The sequence below is a fragment of the Rhinoraja longicauda genome, chromosome 18, assembly GCF_053455715.1.
Source record: "Rhinoraja longicauda isolate Sanriku21f chromosome 18, sRhiLon1.1, whole genome shotgun sequence".
Lineage (NCBI taxonomy): Eukaryota > Metazoa > Chordata > Chondrichthyes > Rajiformes > Arhynchobatidae > Rhinoraja > Rhinoraja longicauda.
Genome location: NC_135970.1, coordinates 14,770,974 through 14,797,759, shown reverse-complemented (window position 1 = coordinate 14,797,759; position 26,786 = coordinate 14,770,974). Strand labels below are relative to the sequence as shown.

Genomic DNA, 26,786 nt, shown 5'->3' with positions numbered 1-26,786 from the left:
TAAAGGAAAGATGTTGTCTAGCTGGAAAAGGTACAGAGAAGATTTATGAGGATGTTGCCAGGACTCGAGGCCCTGAACGAAAACAAGAGGTTGATCAGGCTAGACCCTATTCCTTGGAGAGCAAGAGGATGAGGACTGATCTTATAGTGGTATACAAAATCATCAGAGGAATAGATCGGGTAGACGCAGAGTCACTTACCCAATGTAGTGGAATCGAGAAGCAGAGGACATAGGTTTAAGGTGATGGGGGAAAAGATTTAATAGGAACCTACGGGGGTATCTGTTTCACACAACAGGAGGTGGGTGTATGGAAAGAGCTGCTGGAGGAGGTTGAGGCAGATACGATCAGAACAATTAAGAAACATTTAGATGGGTACATGGATAGGAAAGGTTTAGAGGGATATGGGCCAAAACGCAGGCAGGTGGGACTAGTGTAGATGGGACATGTTGGTCAGTGTGGGCATGTTGGGCCGAAGGACCTGTTTGTTTCCACGCTGTGTGACTCTGACTCTAATCCCTTTAATGTTCTTGCCAAATTCCCGTGACCCCCAAAACCCATTTACTGAATTTCCTATAAATTCCCGACTAAATCCCGGCTGTCTCTCCAGTTCTTGTCATTTCCCTGCAGCCCTTACTCCACTTTAGTAATTTCCCTGTGCCCTCTAGAACATTCTTACTAATTCCTCCCTCCTCCCCCTCCACTTTACATGACTAAATTTCCCTGCATTTCCTTTAAGTTTCCTACAGAATCTCATTCCCTTCAAATTTCCAATGGAATATCCAACAGACTCAAGGCACTCTTGTCAAAATTTCCCTTTATCTTATGTTCCATTCTCTCCCAGACTAAATTGTCGTGCAATCCCATAACTAAATAAATTCTCTCATCTTCTGATTATCTCTTACTAAATTCCTTCCCATCCTTGTTTCTTTCGAAGTTCTCCCTTCAAGGCCTCTGAAATGCCCTGTGGTGTGTGGTACCTGCTCCAACTGATGGTTATCATCTCTTTGAAGACTGCTCTGCTGCCTTTAAGCTCCATCTCATCAGTGGAGCAGATAGTCAATGGGCAGTAGGTGTAACATGTTGCCAAGTGGCACAGTAGCACATAGGTAGCACCATGGATACCACACACTATGCACCAAGAATAGTGTGTGGTATCCAGCTGACGCACCCACCATGAGAAATTAGGAATGCAAAGTAGATAAGATATAAAGTGGAGACGAGAGGAACTGTGGATGCTGGAATCCTGAGTAAATCACAAGGGGATGGCACAGTGGAACAACTTGTAGAGCCAGTGCCTCACAATGCCAGAGACAGGGGTTCAATCCTGACCTCGGGTGCTGACTGTGTGGAGTTTGCACGTTCTCCCTGCGACTGCGTGAGTTTCCTCCGGGTGCTCCAGTTTCCTTCCACATCCCAAGGATGTGTGGGTCTGTAGGTTAATTGACCTCAGTAAATTGCCTCTAATATATAGGGAGAGGGGGATGACATGAAACTAGTGATCAATGGTTGACATGGACAGGTGGCCGGAAGTGCCTGTTTCCGTGCTGTATCTCCAAAACTAAAAACTAAAACAAATTACCCCCCTTACCCCAGCAGGTCAGGCAGCATCTCTGGAGGGCATAAGATGCATAAAGTGATTCACCTCAGTGTTCTGGTCTCAATAACCTTTATTATTTTGCCACATTACATCAATTACACAGAATTCATTTTATTATTTTAATACAGATCCATTTACAGATTTAAATAGTGCCATATTGCAGCAGCTACTAAACACAGTGTATAGGCTTCACGTCAAATTACATTAATTCACAAAATTACACTCATCACAGCAGGTTAACTTTGGATCTTAATTACAACTGCATTTAAACAATCCACTGTTGAGGAAAACATTTCACATTTTCAGAGTTTGGAAAATACTATTTCTTTAAAAAGTCCACTATTTAAAAAAAAAGTTTTTTTTTAAATGGGGGCAAGGAAGTATGTTTTTACGGGTCAATGTGCAAAAATAAGTCAGTTTCAATGTCTTTTGAAACTGTAGTTAATGCAGAAGGGGAGCCGTTCCTTCTGCAGTGAAATTAAAAGACGGCAGGTTTCATGGTTTGAAGATCAATTGAGTCATTCTGCAATAATGAAAATGAAATACTCGAAAAATATATTTTGAACTGTATTTTGCACAAATTGTCTAGCACATATTTCCATTTACTTAAATAAACAGACATTCATAAATTTCATTCTATTGTACACCATTAAGGAATTAGCGTTTAGTAATTCAGAGTAGTTAAATATTCCCAATTAGCTTTTGTTGAAATGTTATCATTTAAGCAACTCTGGATAAATTTTCAATCTAAACAGCCACACATGTTAGGAATGCTTTCAAGTTACAATGGTCCAAGGATGTGGATTCTAGATTGTCACCTGCAACCCATGCCCACATAACCAAACTTACCTCTGATCATCTCCCCCCCCCCAACTCATTGTACACTGTCTAGTCTGTGACATCGTCTGACTCTGCCGACTGCAAATTTCGGAGGCTTCAGTTGAGGGATCTCGTTTCCCTCACACAAACACAATGACATTTGTTGTCAATCAGTCGTTGGACTCTAGTTTCATGCTTAATTTGCCAATCAGCAATAAATACATTAAAAAGAGGTCTTGTGTAAAGATTAGCGCCAGCAGATGAAGTATCTCAAGCGTTGTGGTAAATTTGACATCGGCTGACTGTGCCTGAGGTGTGGCTGCATTCATCCTCCCACATCTCCTCGCTCCCACACCCCACGGTGCAGAAGGCTGGAATGAAGGGAACAAGCCAATTGCAGGCGCCAACCCAACCTTTGCAAACCCATCGCGACATTTTTGAAAGTGCATCTGGTGGCAGAATAATGTGACAGCACAAATCAGTCGAGTCCCTTCTTGATCAGGCCCCATTTCGACTCTCAAAATTCAGACTGATTGTTCTATTCCTCACGAACACAATCCCAATTCTGCCCATTACCAACGGCAAGATAGAGAACAAATGATTCATCAGTCCTTTTCTTCCTTTGTATTTGCTTGCAATAATTTAAACAGAGAAATTACCCAGCAAAGGGATTTATATAGTACCTTAGATACCTTCAAAACATCTTGTGTGATTTCTGCAGAGAAATGGGTATTGTTACCATTTCCACCTGCAGGTTCCCACATAAGCTACCCTTTGATTTGCTTCTTTTTGGTGGTTGTAGTTTTGGGAGGAACATTGATCAGAACACCAGTAGAATATTATGCTGGTCGATAAGCAGCCTACTTAAAACATTAACTGGGACAAGTGAAAGATGGGAGGGGTGGCACTCAGTTTAGTGTAGCACCTCTGACAGTGAGGAATTCCTCAGAACTACAGTACGATGCCAGATTAAGTGCATATATATAAACCCTAAACCCTTCTCGCCCTGGAGGTGTTTATGTGAGCAGCTGTGGCTGTGCTGGCAAAGGTCACGTGTAGAAAACAAATGTAAACAACCCAAGGGGGCATTAACAGACTCGCTGTGAAAGGCCAGCACACGTGGAACTGGAGGAGAGAAGTGTGAACGTGAGGGAGATCACAATCAATGCAAGATGTTTCCCCCCAACAAATTGGCTGTCCAGAAAAGCAACATTAATGCTACATACACTCACTCTTTAAGCTGCTGCTCATTCAGTTCTGGAGTTGTCCACACAGTTGCTGTGCATGGAGTCCAGTTAGAAGCGAACAAAAACCTGTCAGGATTGCGGAACTGGGAATTTACGACACTGATTAGCCTTGACACTGAAAAGCACCAGTGCAAACTGCACAGATTATTTTGCATACGTATTAACAGAACTTATTGAACAATGGCCAACAAAGTTTATTTTCCCAGCCGTTGCAAAGGAAAAAAAACCCAAATCCAACCAACATCACGCACCTCAGCGAACAACAGCTTCACATTAGAGTACATTCAATTCTCAGACAACACTACAGCTAACATTTCTTTCCAGGGTCTCTCGCATTAATGACCAGCTTTACAGCACTAGTCTGGAAAGTAGCTCCAATGCTTTCATGATTCCCAGTTTTTCCATTCATTCCACAGACAACACAGACACCGTGACTCATGATTGTTAAAATACTGTACTAAAATTTGGTCATTATTTCTATGTGCTTACTCTACCCATCGTGAATTCTGCTCTTTCTCGACACTCTGCATAAATGTCTAGAAAACTTAGTCTTCTGCTTTTGCTCAATAGAAATCCATGTAGCAATATTTCCCAATTCCAATTCAGTGACATTCAAGGAACAGAATTGGGCAAGTTTAGGACATACCCCTCTGCCTCTCCTGCTCATCGGTACCCTGCAGTGCAGCAAAACAGAATGCAATCAGGATTAGAAATGAAAACTTGAATTTTGAATCCAGACCCAGAGTTCAGATTGTAAAAAAACAAGGAACTGGGTTTTATACCAAAGATAGACACAAAGTGCTGGAGTACCTCAGCGGGTCAGGCAGCATCTCTGGAAAAAAATGAAAGGGTGATGTCATGGGTCTGGACTCCTCTACAGGCAGTCTGAAGAAGGGTCCCGACCCGATACGTCACCCATCCTTTTTCTCCAGTGATGCGGCCTGACCCGTTGAGTTACTCCAGCACTTTGAGTTTGCCCGGGCACTCTTGAGATAAGAGTGTGAAAGAAGAACAGGCGACTGATCTATCAAAAGAACACATAGTTTTAATACACAAATATATTCCTATTGACTTTGAGATCATCAAAGTGCAGAAGGAGAATGATAAATCATCCAAATAGAGTGTAATACATTGGAGTTATAACATGGTGCAGAGGTTACCTGCAATCTGTCTGTCACAAGTAGTCTTTCGCAGTCTTAGATCTCCATAAATTTGTAGCTGTCTTTACAGATTTGTACCTATCCCAACAGCTCAGCAACTTGCCAAAGCCAGCATTTAAGGGACAAACATAGACAAGGCAACTTGTCTGGCAAGTTCATTTCTCGGTTGCAGGAGCAAGGAGTTACTGAAGCTACACCTACCCATGGTCATTGCTGCAATGCCCCTAGCAGCAGCAAATTGCAACACATAGCTAAATAAAATCTCCGGGGAGATTTCTTCAATTAAGCACGAAGCTCAGGAGCTGTCAAATGCAGTGATTTGTTTTAAAGTTTCCACACCGCTGCAATTTAAAGGTTTACTGTGAACCAAGTGCTGCAGAAGTTTCATTTTTCTGCCTGAACAGAGGGCTGAGGTCAACGTGTTGGCTGGACTGCAAGATGAGCTGGCAATCGAAAAACTGAGGCAAGCATCAGACTGCAAGCCCACACTGCATATTTAACATTGCCAGGGAGAGAGCATTATTGCATAAGTTTCCTTAAGTTTACTTAGGAAAACACGTCAATAATATACTTTTTTCAGTATTTCCAGGGGGCGGCACGTGGAAGAGAAATGTTATGACAGATCTGTGGCGTTCACTAACACATGCATAAGAAGAGAAACAATTTTAGATGGCTCTGCCATCTAGGGTCCAGATCAATAACAACAAGGCAAGATGAGAGTAACTGTACTGTACTGAATCACTATGTTGAAGAAGCCAATTCAATTCCACCCATTTGTGCTGACTGCATCAGACATCTCTCCACTGGGGTACCACCCCCACCTACCTTCACCCCTGAACATGGGGCAAAGGGAGGGGAGACAAGGAGGCAACAGACAACAATTCCCCTGCGTTTCAAGTACTGAAATCAATTGAGTGGGCATGAGAAGTTCAGAAGTTTGAAGGGACGGGTAGAGGAAAGCACATCGTGGAAGGTGAGGAGGTATTTGCATGGGTGGTCTGAAGAATTCAGCATCCCCAATGAAGTAAAGGAAAACAGTCAAGGGTGAAGGCAAAGCATTCTCAGTCTGAATCTCTGGGTCAAATCACAGGATGTTCCATAAAGAATTTATTGGATTACCTTGATGATAGAAATGGGAGAGAAACCTGATGGAAGAGAATTCAAAAAGAAAACATATAGGAGCGGGGAATGTAAAGATGGCAGCAATGATGGTTAGAATTTAAAGAAGAATGGCAGGATGAATTTGGTGACCAGGTAGCAATAATGGAATACTTCAGACAAGGGTTTTTAAGGAAAGGGTGAAATTATTGTCTGTGTAAAAGTGTTCTCTGAGCCCTGAAGGTACTTGTTCCACTGGGAATGAAAGCAGAAAATGGTGGAAACACTCAGCAGGTCAGGCAGCATCTGTGAGAAGAGAATCAGATAATGTTCTCAGTTTCATCAGGACTTAGAGAGGAAATAGGTTAGTCTCAGTAGCATAGGAGTTGGAACATAGGCTTTACAGCTATGTCCATTTTGAACATGATGCCAAGTTAAATTAACCTCCTCTGCCTGCAAATGACCCATATTCCTCCATTTCATGCATATCTATGTGGCTTTCCAAAAGCCTTTTAAATACCACAATTGTATCTGCCTCCAACACCAGCCTTGGTAGGGCATTCTAGGCATCCAGCACGTTCTGTATAAAAACCTTGCCCCACACATCTCCTTTGAAACTTTGCCCCTCCTTACATTCGACATCCCAGAGTGCAACACCTCACAGTTGCTGGCATGAAACCTTATCTACCATTTTTCTGCGTACTTCTATAGCTGATCAACATCCCAGTGCATATTTTGACATCCTTCCTCACTGTCCGCAATTCTCCCAATTTTGGTGTAATCTACAAACTTACTACCAACCCATCTACATTTATGTGCAACTCATTTATATATATGTATCACAGAGGTCCCAGCACAAATCCCTGCAGAACTCCACTGATCATAGACCAGAATAACACCCGTCTACCTGAAACCTCTGTCTTCATAAGTTCATAAGTGATAGGGGAAGAATTAGGCTATTAGGCCCATCAAGTCTACTCCGCCATTCAATCATGGCTGACCTATCTTTATCTCTTAACCCCATTCTCCTGCCTTCTCCCCATAACCCTTGACACCCATACTATTCAAGAATCTAGCTGTCTCTGCTGTAAAAATATCCTTTGACTTGGCCTCCACAGCCTACTGTGGCAATGAATTCCACAGATTCAGCACCCTCTGACAAAATAAATTCCTCCTCATCTCCTTTCTAAAGGAATGTCCTTTAATTCTGAGGTTATGCCCTCTGGCCCTAGACTCTCTCACTCTTCTATGAGTAAGCCCGTTCAAATGACCAAATCACAAGAACAAAGAGAATTACTACTCTGCTCTATTTAGTGCTGAATTGCAAGTGGACTTGAGGAGTGAGAGGCAGGTATCATAGTTCCAATGAAGCTGATGAAAATTAGGAAAGCAGTTGATGAGACTGGGTAATAAGAATTGAGAAAATAACAATTTTTTATCTACAATTCAGTGTTCAAATATTTATATTTAGTTTTAATTCAGTGTGCATAGTTCCACTGTACTGCTAACTATCCATTCAACTCCATAAGTTCTTTGGTAGCAATCTGCAATTACAAACTGTCCAGTAGGTATTCACAGCACTCAGAGGGCCCACGCTATCTCAATGCTCAAAACAGGAATTAAGGCAAGAAGTAATTCACAATTATAACTGCATGACTTCCTTAAGAGCAACTATGAGACTGTGCATGCTAGTATACTGCCCTCCGGCAAAATTTATCAAACAATCTCTTGCACACTCTCAAAGTAGTGTCTGGTAACCTTTAAGGGCATTGAATCATAAAGGAGTTTCATTGTAGTGTACAAAAGACAGCGAATGCTGGAAAAGTGTGGAGGCCAATCAGAATACGATGGATTTTACTGCGATTTTTTAATTCAGATGTCGGACATGTAGTGTTTTTGTGTCAATTGGGCCACACATGAAGTGTCCGAATTACAGTAAACGCACTCGGTACCCTGCTCTAGCAAAGTGGCTTCACCACAAGGCCTGATGACTCTCTATTGCACCAGTATAGCTGTCTCACATCCAAACACCAGCCGTCCTATAGTGTATCTTGTAAGATTGGCAATTTAGTGCTGATCAGCAGCACTTTGGTTAGACGGCAAACTTATTTCATTTAGGGCCAAGAAAATTAAAAAAGCAGCGGTTTTAATTCATTGTTGTAGACTGGATTTGGACACCTGTCCCCAAGGTTTAAGGCAGCAATCTAAGGCTACATCACCTAGTCTCCTGCAGTTTTACTTTTTAATCTATATTGCACAATAATGAGAATTCTTTAAGATCTCAAATTCCAAATGCAATTTCGCTGGAGATAAATCATTCAATGAATGAATGCTCTTTCCCTCGTTATCTCAATACTTCCTGACAACCAAAATCTAGCGCACTTCCCTACACAGCCTATCAGCATACTGTTATATTGGTAATTAAAACACAAACAAATATTCAGCACCTCCACCTCCAGGGGTCAGAACAATAACCCTTTTCAATCGTGTGAAGCAGATTTCAAATAATACTTTGGTATCAGTACTGACAACATTAGATACAGGAAGTACCGCACTGTAAATATAATGATTTTGACAACCCAGTATTTCCAAGGGATCACATCAGGGATTATAAATACATAGTTGTGAATAACTGGTGCGTGGGGGCGTGAAGAAATTGTTTCCTTTACAAAAATATTACTCTGCTCTGAAACAAAAAATTCCTACATTAAACCTTTATGTGTGTTGTACCCGTGTTTTATCTTTCAACTGCATTCAAGAAGCACATTTTTTGCTCTTTCATTCCATTCTACAGCAGCATATTAAACATATCAGCTCTAATAAATTACTTACAGTCACAGAATGTTGTGCAGATAAAATACCAGATATCTGGGCAGTGGATTACCAACCGATAATCCAGTCACAGAGTAAAGATGAAGCCATAAACCTTCAGAACAAAGCTTCGCCGATTTGCTACATGTTGAATTACAATTCACCAAATGCAATGCAGGTTGGCCTTTGGGAACGTGTTCATTTATACGATGGAAATAACATTTTACCTTTCTAAATTAGTCTTGTGTTTGACAAAATAATTTGAATTATGTCAGACAAGGGTGTCTACTGTTAGCTGCTAATTGGAGGTTGTGAGAGCAACATAGGTTCACAAGCCAAGAGGATTACTCGGGATTGAAGTCTATTAGCTTTAAAACACATTAATAGAGACGGATATCGCATGTTTCCTCCATGGAACCTACTGAATTTCAAAGGACGTCACTAGTTTGTTCTAATAATGTAAGCAAGTTAAAATGGGACCTGGTGAAACAGGTCCTCTTTCATCACAAATGCAGCAGTCAGTATCACACTGGCAATAGCTTGGATGCTAAACACAAGAGAAGGAGCCAGCCTTCCAAAGCTGACACCTGGGAGCTGGTGATAAGGGAGCAATGTTGCCACAAAATGACAAGCCCATTAACCATACCTGGTTCAGGAATCATTTGGATTTAAGATGTTGTGCTTAGTTTAGTTTAGTTTAGTTTAGTTTAGAAGATTCATACCAAATGAATCCATCCTGCCTCTACCTAGGTTTCAGCAGCCTTGTCCAAAGTGCCCCATGTCCAATGGTTTACATGTACATGTAAATGGATGGGAGATGTTTAGAGGGATATGGGCTAAATGTGAGCAGGTAGAACTAGTGTAGATGGCCATCTTGGTCGGCTTGGGTAAGTTGGGCCGACTGGCCTGTTTCCTTGCTGCAGGACTCTGTCTCATTTCAGCTTTGGTCTCCAACATGTTCATTCAAACTAATGCCAGCCACAGCCATCAGCAGCTGCTAGGTCCTGATCTCTTCACATTCTGCTTGTTTATTTGCTTCATCTCAAGTTACATCTTACACACAAGATACCCAGATATTTGGTAAGGAATGAGGGGTTGAAATATATGAGAGTCAGGAATGAAACAAGTGATATTATGTTAGCTAGTCATAAAATGTCCAGCCTATATTAAATTTCAATAAGCCAATTGTAACCCCAACCAGACACCATATCAAATGGGCAGCTGATGGCATACTGTCCATTTGGTGTAATAAAAATTAATTATCTAGATGTTAGAAGACTAAATTACCTGTTATTCTAAAACCCAACAACGCCATGTTCAAGAGACTTAAGATGGACTATCTAGATTTCATTGTTAAAAAAATGTCACTCAGCACCTAGGTACAAAAGCTCAAAGTGAAAACAATTATTAATAACCCTGTTAATGTTTTGCTACTGGAAATTCAATCAAGCTCCTGTATTGTTGTTTCCCACATGGGAACAATTGGAAACAGGGCCTTTTGCTTCCTCTGAGGATGATCCCTTTGAAACGATACCTATTGTGTCAGTACTGACCAACTCAAGAGAACACAACTACAGTAATGGTGATGATATCTGGGGCTCTCACACCCCAGACGCAAGTGTTAACAATTTTTTTTTAAATAAACAAAAAATACTGACAGTCTTTAGGAATGATTGGGAAAAGCGGAATCTGTTTTCGGGACGATGGTGGGGGTGGGGGGAAGGTTGGGATGGGATGGGTAGGAATAGGGAAGAGGACGGTGATCCGGGTTTTAGTCTCCAAAAACTGTGCTGTTCATGTGACATACGCAACCCTGTGGAACTAGGTTGAATGTCGCGTCGAGGTGCTCCACCTTCATTAATATCGTCTGCTCGGAAGCTTCTCGATAATGGTCTCTGCTATTCCCAGGAAGTAAACAACTTGTGCAATACCAAATAGGGGAGCGATAACCAGCGCTCTGCAGTATGCACCCTTCAGGAAAGCTCCAGCTCCTTCATTTCTCCAGATTTTCCTATAAAAGGGGAAACACAGCAGGAAATCAACATTGTGGTGAGATCGTCAACAAGCAAAACGTTTGTGATCAGACATCGTCACACATGATTCAAGATGACCCGAACACAAAATTAACATGGTGGTCTCTCTGCTGGAGTGCTAATGCACAATTTCACCGGAATAAGTTCTTAATTCCACCATAATAATCTTTTCTACGACCTCAACAGGAGTTATTAATCTGAGCTTTGGAACACTGATTGAGATATATATTGCAAGGAGTCATTCCTGTAAACTCTCATGAACTAAACTTGACTTTGACTACAATGGAGGGTTGCCTCTCACTAATCGTGATTATACATATCACACAGTAATTATTATACTCCTGCTTTTAGCTGCTTCTTTGGGTGGGACTGGTTCTTTCTGATGGGGACAGTTTATTGGCGACTGAGAACTTTCCAATCTTCTACTCATATAGTTATCTTCATATACAAGATCAGACTACATCGGTAATATAATCAACCATGGGTCTAAGTCCCTCCAAATGTCTATACACAGCTACTGTTCAGCAGCAGTTTTGGATAGTAATAAAAGAACAACCACTGCAGATACCATTCAAGTAATGCAAGGTGTTGAAGTTACTTGGTCTGAAAGAGGCCCACTGGTGATATTCAGAAATTCTCAATGAAGCACTTAGAATAACACAGATGCAAAATAACAACAAGCCATGAAACATTTATTTCATATATTCAGAGATTTTGTGCTGGCAAGAGGTCTCATTGGGAGGATTGTAAATAAGATGGTTACACTTATATTTAATTATTCAATTTTCCCAGTGATCTTAATTTTGTTCGTTAGGAGCTATTAAGTTAATGCAAGAACCATTTCCATCTAAAATCTCACAAGCAGCAAGTGCAATGTGCGACCAGATATTCACGTTGGTTACTGATGGATCAAAGACAAATTTTGGCCTATGTTCATATAAAGGCCAGCAGCTCCAATAAAACGTATCCTCAGTTCTACAATAAATGTTAACTATGGTGAAATTGGAACTGTCAGCCTTTGAAAATTTTGCTAGTTCAGTAAAACTGAGTAATGGGGAGTATTTAATAGCCCTGATATTGGTATTAGTGCAAAGCACTGATGCATATCATTGACAAAAGTAATATAATGGAACATATATACAAATAATAGACCTTTTTTTAATACTCTGTGAGCCTAAACTGTGGAACATGATTTTCTAAAGAGCATTCACATTATAAAATATTGATTTATATTAATGGTTATCAACAGTCATTGGCATCCTTAAGATATTAAAGTAGTTAGCGTAAGTGTAGGTTTCCAGTTATACAATAGTCTTAGCTTGCAAAAGCAAGTTTACATTGCCAGTGATATTTTTAACCTTACAGAAAGAAAACGTTTTACCAATTTACACCCCAACCTGTTTTGAACACAGCATCAAACTTTTCCAATTATTAATTACAACTTCATTTGAACATCATCTGCCTTTGCTTTACTCCAATTCTCTCAAATCTTTCTCACTGGTGGACTACAATACAGATAAAGAAAGACACAAAGTGCTGGAGTAACTCAGTGGGTCAGGCAGCATCTCTGGAGAGCGTGGATAGGTGACGGTCCGGGTGGAGAACTTCTCCGGATTATAATCAGTATGAAAATAAGGGTCCTGACCTGAATCCTCATCGATCCATGTTCCCCAGGGATTCTCCCTGAGCTGCTGAGTTACTCCAGCGCTTTGTGTCTTTCTTTATCTGTATTGTAGTCCACCAGTGAGAAAGATTTGAGAGAATTGGAGTAAAGCAAAGGCAGATGATGTTCAAATGAAGTTGTAATTAATAACCAGCAGATGTAGTTCCTTGTTTCTACATTTTAACCTCATTTCACCCACTCGCAGCTGTTCCACATGCTATGCCACACAATGTCCCGATCATCCACCATGCTATTCATCTCTAACCCACAGCCTGACCCTAAATTACATGGAAGTTAAAGGTCTCTGTAAATTCCTCCATGGCCTCACCCAGGTCTATTTCTGACTTGCTATAGCTGTACAGTCCACCATCTGCCCCTCTGCTTTTACTTCCACTGCTACGATTCCAAAAGCTCATTCATCTCTTGCCTTAGATCTATCTGTGGAATATCCCCATAAGCTCGACACTTCTTTTCCCCCTTAAGCCCAACCCAGCCCTGACTAAGATCCTCATCATTCATAATTTCTCCTGTGCCCTTACATTAATTTCCCCTCATGCCCCATCATGTGATGTGGTAGCTGCTTCATGTTAAAGGCAGAGGATAGATACTAGCATCTCTGGAGAGAAGGAATGGGTGACGTTTTGGGTCGAGACCCTTTTTCAGACCCGAAACGTCACCCATTCCTTTTCTCCAGAGATGCTGCCTGTCCCGCTGAGTTACTCCAGCTTTTTGTGTCTATCTTCAGTTTAAACCAGCATCTGCAGTTTTTCCTTACTTATATTAAAGGCAGATGCTTGTTGATTCAGAATGTTAAAGTCTTTACTTATTACCTGATGCAGTCTATTATTCCTGAATACGTGTCTTCATTCAAGCCCCTTTGAAGAGATTGGAGTCTTGTCTTTATTACTAAATTGGAACAAAAGGCAAACCGTAAGTAGCAAGAAGGATTCCATTTCCTGAATTCTTTGGTTCCACCTCCCATGTTAGTGTATAGTTTCTTTCAGCACTTTAACCAAATGGCCCTTTTAGTTCATGGTTGGCAATTATCTTATAAGAGTCCTGTTATATGCCTATATACTGGCTTTTCAAAGATATTACAGCACAGTACTCTGGATAGGGAACATGGATGAGTCTCTCTTCTCTGACCTGTCACATTGCCCATCTAGTTCCTCCAGCTGTCTGACCTGCTGAGTTACTCCAGCACTTGCACGGTGGCACAGCAGTGCAGCAGTAGAGCTGCTGCCTTAAGCGCCAGAGACCCAGGTTCTATCCTGACCACCGGTGCTATCTGTACGGAGTTTGTGCGTTCTCCCTGTGACTGCGTGGGTTCTTCTGGGTGCTACGGTTTCCTCCCACACTCCAAAGACATACAGGTTTGTAGGCTAATTGGCTTCGGCAAAATTGTAAGTTGTGAATTATCCCTCGTGTGCAGGATAGTGTTAATGTAAGGGGCTGGTCGGCATGGCCTCGGTGGACTGAAGGGCCTGATTACGTGCTGTATCTCTAAAGTCTAAAGTACTTTGTGTTTTGCTCAAGGTATGACATAACATGGCTCTCAATGCTCTGTTGGGATTAACTAAATCCAATAGAACCTTAAGTGTCTCAAACTCATTGCTTAAACTGCTTCTGCCAAATATCTTGCCATTGGCTGGCCTCATGCTGATCACCAGGTTTTGATCAAATCCACGAGTTTCTCTTAGCGATTAGATATTGGCCTTTATGTACCAGAGTTCAGAAGCACCAGAGGAGACCACATTAACATGGGCAAAACTCTGATTGGGCTTAATGCAGGGAGGATGCTTCCTCAGGTGGGAGATCTTGAGTCACGGGTTATAGTTGCAGGACACAGGGCAAGGCATTTAGAAGTGAGACGAGATGGCAGCACAGTGGCACAGCGGTAGAATTGCTGTCTTACAGCTCCAGAGATCTGGGTTCGATCCTGACCAAGGGTGCTGTCTGTACGGAGTTTGTACGTTCTCTCTGTGACCACATGGAATTTCTCTCGGTACTCCGGTTTCCGCCCACATTCCAAAGACCTAAAGGTTTGTAGGTTAATTGGCTTCTGTAAATTGTAAGTTGTCCCTTGTGTGTGGGACAGTGTTAGTTTACGGGGTGATTGCACGGTATGGGGTTGAAGTCCTGACCTGCGCTTGACTTGGATTTAAATGAGGGGGAGTTGAGCAGATCGCCGGCCTCACTCTCTCGTCCCGGCCTATTGGGTTCCAGCAGCAAGACATAGTCGGGACGGCTGGGGACAGGTCAGGATGCAGTGGATGGTCAGAAGTGTCCTACGTATCTCACTCTGCCCTGTTTGCGCTCCACGACGCTTTGCTGGGATCGTCTTTCTGCCCGTTGAACCTTCTGGTGGTTTCCTCCGCGCAATCCGCCAAACCCAGGCTTCACATGCGAGGTAGACAAGCCCTAAAGCCGCTGGAACCAACGACTTGCTGACTGTACATGTGGCATGCACACAAGACAGTGGAGACATCGTGGGGGTGGGGTCGTCCAACTCCCGTACAAGTCCCATTTAGGACTTGCCCACTGTCCGATGATGGAGACGAGTCGGAAGCCTTTCCAGTGACAAACGGCGTGAAGCAAGGTTGTGTTCTTGCCCCTACACTCTTCAGCATGGTCTTCTCTGCCATGCTGACCGATGCCTTCCGTGACTGCCAGGATGGAATACACATCAGGTACAGGACTGACAGTAGGCTGTTCAACCTCAGGCGCCTGCAAGCTATTACAAAGGTGAAGGAGACCATCATCAGCGATTTCTTGTTTGCTGATGACTGCGCCCTCAACGCCAGCACAGAGCAGAAGATGCAGCATGAAATGGACTGCTTCTCACAGGCCTGTGACAACTTTGGTCTCTCTTTTAGCACCAAAAAGTCTGAAGTTATGTACCAGCCCGTGCCTGGAAAGCCCTACCAGGAACCACACATCACGGTGAAGGGGCAGAACCTACAGGCAGTCGACAGCTTTACCTATCTGGGTAGTACACTCTCGCGAGTGGTGAACATTGACGCTGAGGTCAACAACAGGATTGCCAAGGCCAGCGCTGCCTTTGGGCGACTCCGTGGGAATGTTTGGGAGTGGAGAGGACTCAGCCTTAACACCAAGCTGAAGGTCTACCGTGCAGTGGTACTCACCACTCTTCCCTATGCCAGTGAGACCTGGACTGTCTACAGCAGACAAGCCAAACAGCACAACCACTTTCACTTGAGCTGCCTACGCAGATTCCTTCACATCAGGTGGCAGGACAAAATTCCCGACACAGAGGTCTTGGAACAGGCCGGAATCCCCTGCGTCCACACCCTCCTACGGAAAGCCCAAGCCAGATGGGCAGGCCATGTCGTCAGAATGCCCGAGAATCGACTGCAAAAACAGCTTCTGTAGGGAGAACTGTGTCAGGGCAAGGGCTCCGTAGGAGGACAGAAGAAACGGTTTAAGGACTGCCTCAAAGTGGCCCTCAAAGACTTGGACATCAACCTCAGCACTTGGGAATCTCTTGCTCTGGACCGTCCAACCTGGCGTAGCAAGCTCACCACAGCAGCCCGTGCAGCAGAGAACAGACGCACTGCAGAGGCCCAGAGGAAAGCGCAAGGCCCGGGCTACCTCCACTTCCACTGCAGCACCCATCCACTTGTGTCCTACGTGTGGGCGTGCCTTCCGGGCCCGGATTGGCCTCACTAGTCACTTACGGACCCAGTCACCAATCCTCCAACTGAAAGTGAAGTCATGGTCATCTTCAAACCCGAAGGACGAACAACAACAACAACAACGGGGTGATTGGTGGTCGATGCTTACTCGATGGACCGAAAGGCTTGTTTCCACTCTGTATCTCTAAAGTCTAAAGTAAAGAGAAGTTTCATCACTCAGATAATGATAGATTTGTGGATTCCCCACCACAAAATGGCAATGGAGGCCGGCATTGAATTTCATTGGTGCAGTGGTAGAGTTGCAGCCTTACATTGCCAGAAATCCGGGTTCAATCCTGACTACGGGTGCTGTCTGTATGGAGTTTGAACGTTCTCCCTGTGACCATATGGGTGCTCCAGTTTCCTCCCATACTCCAAAGATGTGCAGTTTTGGAGGTTAATTGGCTCCAGTAAAAGGTTGTAAATTGTCCCGAGTGTGTAGGATAGTGCTCGTGTACGAGGATCCCTGGTCGGCACGGACACGGCAGGCTGAAGGGCCTGTTTCAACGCTCTATCTCTAAACTAAACCGATCTGTTTGGTGAAGTGAACTCTCATTGGTAATGCACTATTGCTGTTTATATATTGCACAGGGAGATGAAGAGAGACAGATAGCCAGGCCAATTGCCAATGGAAAATGGAGGGGGGGGGAAGGAGTGGGGAACAGAACTAATGGGATTTCTCCTCTGGGATTCAACATCGACCAAATGACCTCCATGTGTGATGCTGTGATGAGATATAAAGTAGTGTCAAGGCAGGCAGAGATGGAAATCTTTCCTACAATATTTCACTGGCATTAGATGAAAACAGTGCCTTACCATCACAGGGATTCACTGCAATAGCTGCTGTGCTGCCTGCTATACAGCCACTGATGAAGGAGACATAAATTGGAGCTTTCTCTTCTCCACTCTTCTGCCCCATCTTGTTTAGGTTAGCAAACAGTGGGAAATATACGATGGAGAAAGGAACATCCCTTCAAACAAAAAGAAATGTGTTATCCAGAGAATACCATATAATGTAGCACTTTCTTCCATTGCAAAGCATAACTAAAGGCATGTTTAAATAATTTAGTTGAATTTAAGTGCGGATCCTAATTAAAGTTGAGCACCACAGTACTATGCTCAGACCACCTTGGCCCACATGCACCTACACTTAGTCTGCCTTGGCTTACGCGATCTCCGTTGCCAAACATTTTAACTCCCCTTCCCATTCCTACACTGACCTTTCTGCCCAAGGCCTCCTCCATTGTCAGAGTGAGGCCACATACAAATTGGAGGAATAGCACCTCATTTTTTGCTTGGTTAGCTTACAACCCAGTGGTATGAGTATTGATTTTTCTAATTTCAAGTAACCCTTGCATTCCCTCTCTCCGTCCCACTCCCATCCTTGTCGTCCTACTAGTTTCATTGTTCGTAGCTCTTCATTATCACCTCCTCCACAGCCAACAATGTGGGCTCCTTTGCCATCAGTGTCGGCTCTGATTTGTTCTGTACCTTTTCAAACCTCTAGTTCCCCTCTCCCCGGACTCTCAGTCTGAAGGAGGGTCTCGACCCGAAACACCACCTATTCCTTTTCTCCAGGGATGCAGCCTGACCCGCTGAGTTACTCCAGCATTTAGTGTCTATCTTCGGTGTAAACAAGCATCTGCAGTTCATTCCTACACATTTAAGGAAGCATGTTGGCCTGAGTTTAAATTTCCATCAGAGCAAAATTATCAACGCAACAAAAAGATGGGAGGCATGTTACAGAGTTAATGATAATAAGGTCTAGAAAGATATAGGGGTAATTACTCAAACACGATTGTCTAGGCTTGTAAATATGCTTCCAGGAGATAAATCTACATTAACACATGAGAATCCTGAACACTATGTAAGTTAATTGGCTGGGTAAATGTAAAAATTGTCCCTAGTGGGTGTAGGATAGTGTTAATGTACGGGGATCGCTGGGCGGCACGGACTTGGTGGGCCGAAAAGGCCTGTTTCCGGCTGTATATATATGATATGATATGATGATATGATACTGAACGAACAGCTACAATAGGCTTTAACAGAGTTAGGCAGGTCACATTACATCACATTATTAAGTCTGAAGAAGGGTCTCGACCCGAAACGTCACCCATTCCTTCTCTCCAGAGATGCTGCCTGTCCCGCTGAATTACTCCAGCTTTTTGTGTCTATCTTCGGTTTAAACCAGCACCTGCAGTTCCTTCGTTCACATTACTTTTCTTTTCAATATGTTTTCCAATGCATTAAGAGCACATGCTGATTAGTATCATAAATCACTTCACAGCTTGGAATCAGTTATTATTTTAGAATTAGATGGGAGGTAATGCAGTAATCTTCCTAAAATATGCCCTCCTCTCACACACTCGACATTGATTAGTTCAACTAGAAAATGTATTCAAGTCCAACCAAGGTACATAGCCTTCGGAGTACACCCTCAGCAGTGCAAAATAGGCCATTAAGGCACCCAAGCATACAGGCAGGGTATTGTCGGTCAAGGTGCTGCAGTTATGACACTTTATATTTCTACTCTCACGTAACCAGGCAACAATAATGTGGTGACAACTTCTATAAATTGTAATTACGTCACAAGAAAAGTACATCATTTTTCTATTTTGCACCTGCTCTTGTCTCTTCCCTCAATAACCATGAAGAGCATGAATTCAAGTGTGATGTGTGCTTGGGACGCAAGAGACTGCAGTGCTTGGATCTTGAGCAAAACATAAGAGGAGGAACTTCAGCACTGCTGGAGGGTCAGGCAGCATCTGTGGCGGGAATGGGCAGATGGCATTTTGGGGACGAGTTCCTTCCTGGCCTGTTCATTCCTGCCCGAGATGCTGCCTGACCCTCTGAGTTCTTTCTGCACTTTGTATTTTGTATAGAAAGTGCTTCTTATAGGTCTCTTAGTCGTGGCATTCAAGTCACAATGTCAGAAAATGCAAAGTTCACACCACAGATTATCTTACTAGCAAGGATCCCATAGAAGGTTCCTGCAGTAAAGAACTAACAACTTTATCAGCTAGCATGAAGATGATGACAGCCCTGGACAGTGCACTCATTTAAATCAGTTTGGGAATCAAGAGTTTTTTATTGTCATATATATCCCAAACAGAACAAGGAAATGCTTACTCTCTCGACAATATAATAAAGAAAAATATATATATTTATATATACACACACACACACACATATACATACATAACATACATACATGCACATAAAACTGACAAAGAATATTACTGCAAAAAAGACAAAACTAATGCCCCCAAGTCTATGTATTTCAGAGCCTATTTGGAGGTTTGTAGTGTTTAACAGCCTGATGGTTGTAGGGTAGAAGCTGTTCCTGAACTTGGACATTACACTTTTCAGGCTCCTATATCTTCTTCACGATGGCAGGAATGAAATGAGTGTGTGGCCAGGTAGCGAGCCATTATTTCACACTCCTCTTTAAACAAGAGTTATGGTTATTAGTCCTGTGGTGCTCAAATGGTCAAATCCTCAAAGGTACCTGACAAGGTTCAGAGATCAGGAATATGCAATGGGAACCAGCACCCACAGAACTATTGCTGAGTTAGAGGTGGTCTTAATTTAAAAAGTGAGGCAAAAACCTGGGGTTTCTATTTATTATTGGTCCCTTTCAAAGTGAATCTACTTCTACCCATTCCATTACTATTTCTTCCACAGTGATGTAAGCCGTGACATTACTATTCATGCAATTGCAAAGGGCCTGAGAGCTGAAAACGTTAGTGGTTGAAAAGTTGAAATAAAAGCAGAATTTTCACTGATGCGAATCCACCCCTCATCGTTCTAGTTGATTCATCCAACCCACTCATTACTAAAGATAGATTGTAGAAAAATATTTTAACGACTGCATCAAAATCAATTTGGTTTCATTTTATCTGTTTAGATTTCATTGCCAATAGAGAAACACGATAGAGTATAAAAGCTAGTGTGCATGACAGCCCTTCACAACTCTGCTGAAAGGGCTTATTCATGCTGCAGACATTTAATTGGCCGTGTGCTATTTGAACAGTAGACGGTCTTTAGTGTGACTGCTTTTATAAATATGTTTTGGCGACAGCCTTAAGCTGTTTCTGTTTGGTGGGCGATTTTCTGGCTATATTTTTCCATTGGAGTTTTGAAATTGTTTTGTGTTGGTTGACTGATCCTCACTGGTACTCAGTCTCTTAAATGTTTAAATTGGCACCCATGTATTTGAAATTCAATTCGGCCTCTTTCCTCTCTGGCTTTGGAACTACCTCCAGACTTTCCCGCAGTTCTCCTCGTCACTCTGACCTCTTGCACGTCCTTCAGTCCACCTCTAGGCCCATGCCTTCGACAATTTAGGCCCCAGGCTCTGGAATCCACCACTTAAGCGCCTCCATCTCCTCTCCCACTTTAAAACCCTCCTTAAAATCCACCTGTTTCAACAAGCTGTTGGTCACCTGCTTCCGATCGTTCCTTTCTGTGAGTTCCCCCCTTTTTTTTTGTTGTCACCACGTGCTTAAACAACATAGAAAAGTATAGCACAGACACAGGCCCTTTGGCCCACAATGTCCATGCCGAACATGGTGCTAGGTTGAACTAATCTCCTCTGCTTGCACTTGATCCGTACCCCTCCATTCCCTGCATATCCAGGTGCCTGGCGAAAGGCCTCAAATGCTACTATTGTGTCTGCCTCCACCATAAACCCTGGAAGTGCAATTAAAGTGCTTTTCAAAGCGGAGTTGAATGAATGAAAGTTTATCATCATATGTGGCATGCCATAGTGAAATTCTTTGTTTTTGCCTCCCATGCACAAGGTAAGCAGAGTCACCATGAATAGGGAGTCGACAAATGACAAAGTATTCATTGTAGTCCCAATGGTCCCTCTTAGTTTGCGGTGGCCCCCACTATACCGGGTCCCTCTTTGTTCTCCAGGTGGCCTCTCCACACGCCAGCTTCTTCTTCGTTCTCTCGGCGGTATGTCTCTGAATAACCTTTACCTTTCAACTTGGCTTCTGATCAAATTAGAAATCACACAATGTACAACTTTTCATGTACCTTAGCAAAGTTGCCCCTAAGCCTTTGTAGAGGCCAGAAATTCCTTTGCTTCTCAGCAGCTCTTTGGTGATCTGCGTGGCAGTCTGCTGGGACTTGAGAGCGGAGGTAACTTGGCTCGTGCTGGAAATAGGGCTCCCTGAGGGGGAACTCGAAACTGCTTGGGCAGCCATCAGCTTCTGTTGGGCGGCTGCATGTAATCACAGAGGAAGTAGGTCAGTCGCCACAAGACAATGAAGCCAGATATATCATAGATCCGTCTGCACAATGGAATACTTCATTGAAGGTGTTGACTCACGCTGGTGCACAATTAACAGTTATCTCATCTAAACGGCTGCTCTCTCTCTCTCTCTGTGAAGATAGACACAAAATGCTGGAGTAACTCAGCGGGACAGGCAGTATCTCTGGAGAGAAGGAATGGGTAATGTTTCGGGTCAAGGCCCTTTAGAGTCGGAAACGTCACCCATTCCTTCTCTCCACAGATGCTGCATTACTGTTAACTGAGTGATGTCCCATTGAATTACTCCAGCTTTTTATGTCTGTCTTTGGTGTAAAACAGCATCTGCAGTTCTTTCCTATGCTCTTGCTGTGTGTATGGGGGAAACAAGGCCAGTGTGGTTTTCAACAGGGACCGAGAGAGAGAGGGAGGCCTTCACTTGGTGAGGCCATCCTGCACTTTGGCCATCGGACAGAAGTTCAGGAGCTTGCCCGCCACAGCGCCCTCACTGACTCGCCTCACAAAAGCCATTTTTCCAAAGGTCTTCAACCAGCGGAGCCCCGCACAAGGCTGCCTGGTCACTGTCATTTGATCATATGATCATAAGCGATAGGAGTAGAATTAGGCCATTTGCCCCATCAAGTCAGCTCCACCATTCAATCATGGGTGATCTATCTCTCCATCCTAGCCCCATTCTCCTGCCTTCTCCCCATAACGTCTGACACCCGTACTAAACAAAAAGGCCCAATTACCCGGCCTTGGCCTCTCTTACACAGAGTTGGGGACGAGGGAGGGGAAGGCAAGGAAATGCGGATGCTGGTTTATTTAAAAAAAGACACAAAATGCTGGAGTAAGTCGATGGGTCAGTCAGCATCTCTGGAGAACATAGATAGGGGATGTTTCAGATTGGGACCCTTCTTCAGACTGAATGTTGGGGGGAGGGGGAGAAAGCTGGAATGGGTTGAGTTGCAACAATCCAGACCTCCCCTTCCTTCCAAGACTGTGTCAACACAATGCAATGGCAGCAAGTGCAGCCCTCACTCCACCACTCATCACTTGTAACACATCACCGTTACCATGACCCTCAGATTATTCACTGACCAGCGCACCTCATGTGCTGACTGTATGGGATTTGCTCGCTCCTCCTCTGCCTAGGGCGGCACAGTGGCCCACAGAGTCCTCATGGCCATCACCTGTTCACACAGTGGACCACAGAGTACACACGGCCATCACCTGTTCACAGAGTGGTCCACAGAGTACACACGGCCATCACCTGTTCACACAGTGGCCCACAGAGTCCTCATGGCCATCACCTGTTCACACAGTGGCCCACAGAGTACACACGGCCATCACCTGTTCACACAGTGGCCCACAGAGTCCTCATGGCCATCACCTGTTCACACAGTGGACCACAGAGTACACACGGCCATCACCTGTTCACACAGTGGCCCACAGAGTACACACGGCCATCACCTGTTCACACAGTGGACCACAGAGTACACACGGCCATCACCTGTTCACACAGTGGCCCACAGAGTACTCACGGCCATCACCAGTTCACACAGTGGCCCACAGAGTACACATGGCCATCGATCATCTGTTCACACTACTTCTACGTTATCCCACTTTCTCATCCACTCCAAACCAGTAAGTCTTTAGGACGTGGGAGGGAACCAAAGCACCTGGAGGGAATCCACACGGTCACACGGTGCGAACTCCACATAAACAGCACTCGAGGTCATGATCGAACCTGGGTCTCTGGCACTCTGAGACAGCAGCTCTATGCCTGTTCCCATGTACCTTTGCAACCCAAGTACCTCACCCATCATTTGTTCCACATTCTTCTGCCGCTGACTATTCTTCAACCTGGAATATGAACTCTGTTTCTCTTTCCATCTTTCCACGGGCGCTGCCTGACCTTCCGAGTGTTTCTAGTGTTTTCTGGCTTTACAAATGGAACTCTGGTGTCCGGGCCTGTTCTTGGTTCCTGGACATATTCCTTTCTCAGTTCCACCTACCAAGACGACCTGCATCCTGCAACTGGATCTTCAGCATCTCCATGGGGGTGGTCACGATGACCTGACAAGTCCCAGCACCACAGCCTGCCAGCATCTCCTTCAGCAAAGTCAGCTTCTTCCTGTGAAAGGAAGCAAAAAGGGTAACAGTTAGTTTTATAATTAATGCTGAACATTGGTGTCAGTTACATACCACAAATAGAGGCCATCACAATCTTGTTCCCTTTGTATACATCTAAAGATTTATTGAGAGAAATGGAATTATCATTGATTATCATGTGTAAGAAGGAACTGCAGATGCTGGTTTAAACCGAAGATGGACACAAAAAACTGGAGTAACTCAGTGGGACAGGCAGCATCACTGGAGAGAAGGAATGGGTGACGTTTCGGGTCGAGACCCTTCTTCAGACTGGTTAGGGATAAGGGAAACGAGAGATATAAATGGTGATACGGAGAGATAAAGAACAATGAATGAAAGATATGCAAAAAAGTAACAATGATAAAGGAAACAGGCCATTGTAAGCCGTTTGTAGGGTGAAAACGAGAAGCTGGTGCGACTTGGGTGGGGGAGGGATAGAGAGAGAGGGATTGCCGAGGCTACCTGAAGTGAGAGAAATCAATATTCATACCACTGGGCTGTAAACTGCCCAAGCGAAATATGAGATGCTGTTCCTCCAATTTGCGTTTAGCCTCAATCTGACAATGGAGGGGACCGAGGACAGAAAGTTCTGTGCAGGAATGGGAAGGAGAATTAAAGTGTCTAGCAAAGACGTACAGGTATGTAGGTTAATTGGCTGGGTAAATGTAAAAATTGTCCCTAGTGGGTGTAGGATAGTGTTAATGTACGGGGATCGCTGGGCGGCACGGACTTGGTGGGCCGAAAAGGCCTGTTTCCGGCTGTATATATATGATGATATGATGATATGATAACCGGGAGATCAGGTTGGTTCACATGGGCTGAGCGAAGGTGTTCCACGAAACAATCGCCCAGTTTGGGTTTGGTCTCGCCGATGTAGAAGAGTCCACATTTTGAACAATGGATACAGTAGATGAGGTGCAAGTGCACCTCTGCCTAACCTGAATTGACTGTCAGGGTCCCCGGACAGGGTCGAGGGAGGAGGTATAGGGACATGTTTTGCATCTTCTGCGGTTGCAGGGGAAGTTACCGGGGATGGGGTGGTTTGGGTGGGAAGGGATGAGTTAACCAGGGAGTTGTGGAGGGAACGGTCTCTGCTGAAGGCGGAAAGGTGTGGAGATGGGAAATGTGGCCAGTGGTGGGATCCCATTGGAGGTGGCGGAACTTTCGGACTAATAATGGCTTATTTCCTTTATCATTGTAACTTTTTTGCATATCTTTCATTCATTGTGCTTTATCTCTCCACATCACCGTTTATATCTCTCGTTTCCCTTATCTCTAACCTGTCTGAAGAATGGTCTCGACCCAAAACGTCACCCATTCCTTCTCTCCAGAGATGCTACCTGTCCCGCTGAGTTACTCTAGCTTTTTGTGTCTTTCAGTGATTGTCATTCTATTTTTGTATTCAAGGGCAGGGAAATATCCATTTCTCAGTTGTTTGATGTTTGCTTCAAAAACATGCTCGATAAGGTTAGTGTATCGCTGGTGTGGACAGGAACCGCAGATGCTGTTTTATACTGAAGATAGACACAAAGTGCTGAAGTAACTCAGCGGGTCAGGCAGCATTTCTGGAGAAAAAGGATGGGTGCTGTTACAGATCTGAAGAAGGGTTCCGACCCGATACATCACCCATCCTTTTTCTCCAGATGCTGCCTGACTGCTGAGTTGTTGCAGCACTTTGTGTCTATCTTAGTTTAACGCTTCCCTGCGCTATCACTTGGTACAGTTTTGAATGTACTACCACCCACGCTGAGCTCCTGTGTTATCGATGCACGATGGCTGGGTCTTGTTGAGTGCGGCGTCCTGCATCATCTGATCCTAGCAGGAATATATGCTGAATCGGAAGTACGAAATGCCAAATATTGCACCCCAGCCAACCATACAACTTTAGAACGAACCAACATCACATTCACAAATGCTGCCTTCATAATCAGTTTAGTTTTAATTTACATGCGCTGACTGGTGTTATGTCACTGAAATGTCCTAGTTGCTTATGGTTGGACGTATTTAGGTGTTATGACTTATTTATTTATTGTCAATTAACTTTTTAATATTTTCTTTTTTTTTCATGTTTCTCAATGTTTTTGAAATATTTCATGTTTTGACAACTTTACTTTCAGTTGGCTGCAGATGCAGATTTGCTGTGGCACTCACGTGCTGGACCCCATCATCATCTTAGAGTCTCCCTCCCCCCCCCCCCTCCATTAAATGTTTACTTGTCCACTTTCATTCATGCATGTTGCATGGCTACAGAGCTGTGGGATCTCCTCACTCCACTCCAGGTTGCTGTTGTTATCGAGAATGCCTGTTGCAGGTGCCCCAGACTGCCTGCTCATTTCTAGGTAGTGGTGTTTTGCTTCTGGGATGTCCTTCTGCATTCCTTAATAAAATAGGGCTGGTCTCAATGGATTTACAACAATGGCCCAGTGAGAACAAATCGTTTCATCAACTACTTTTAACACCTCAAATAAAATTGTTGGAAAATAGGAGCGCAGTACCACACTATGCCCATATATTTTATTGATGCACTGATCCACTCAAACAGTGCACAGGAATCATTTAAGTTTTCTTACAAGCAAGGTGACCCCTTTATTCCCACCCAATGTTATTCCCTGCTGAGATCTACAATCACGCGTGTTTACATGGAGTGGGTGTTGCTTCCACTATCATTATGTTTGAGGTGCTTTGGGTAAGTTCAGAGTATCAGACTGATGCACGAGTGTGTCAGATCTTCTAAGGATTGCGTGCATTCAATGACCCTTTTGTAAAATGGAGCCAAGAGAAGGAAAACCACGCAATTTATTTTTAATTCACATCGCTGAATGACAGCGGGGCTGTGGGATTTTATTACAGATCTCCATCTATTTTTCAGCACAAATGCTTAACAAAATGATGCTGTGAATAATGAGATCATCAAATCCACTGTGTGGGGAACTAAGAAACATGAAGGACTTAAGAAGCAGCCTCATATTCTCCTCTTACTCACTAGTTTTGTGTAAAAGCTTTTCACTGCACCTCCATACACATGACAATAAAATAAAATAAACTGATTTAGATACAGTTCCAGAAGTGGGTTTACAGATCGTTGTGGTTCTGAGTGAAAAGTGTATGCTCAACAAGCAGCAGGGGGGCATTGAGCGAATGTTAATTAATGATCAGCTTGTTCTTTGCCAAGGTCCATAATTTGTCTGTGGCTGTTTATTTCATTGGAAAAAATCATTCCACTGTAGCATCCACTCTCTTGCAAGAAAACA

At 43.7% G+C, this 26,786-nt stretch overlaps 1 protein-coding gene across 5 annotated transcripts in view; it reads right to left on the bottom strand.

Annotated features, from left to right (window-relative positions):
• Nucleotides 1-1,650: 1,650 nt before the first annotated feature.
• slc25a22a (solute carrier family 25 member 22a) overlaps nucleotides 1,651-26,786 on the bottom strand; it is a 122,563-nt gene continuing 97,427 nt past the window's right edge. For all 5 annotated transcript variants that reach the window (XM_078415143.1, XM_078415145.1, XM_078415142.1 and 2 more), the window contains 5 exons: nucleotides 23,400-23,518; nucleotides 21,168-21,354; nucleotides 16,941-17,095; nucleotides 13,260-13,335; nucleotides 1,651-10,744 (listed from right to left, as the gene is read on the bottom strand). In XM_078415143.1, the coding sequence (XP_078271269.1) occupies nucleotides 10,591-10,744; nucleotides 13,260-13,335; nucleotides 16,941-17,095; nucleotides 21,168-21,354; nucleotides 23,400-23,518 (691 nt within the window). In that variant the 3' untranslated portion in view covers nucleotides 1,651-10,590. The remainder of the gene's footprint in view (nucleotides 10,745-13,259; nucleotides 13,336-16,940; nucleotides 17,096-21,167; nucleotides 21,355-23,399; nucleotides 23,519-26,786) is intronic.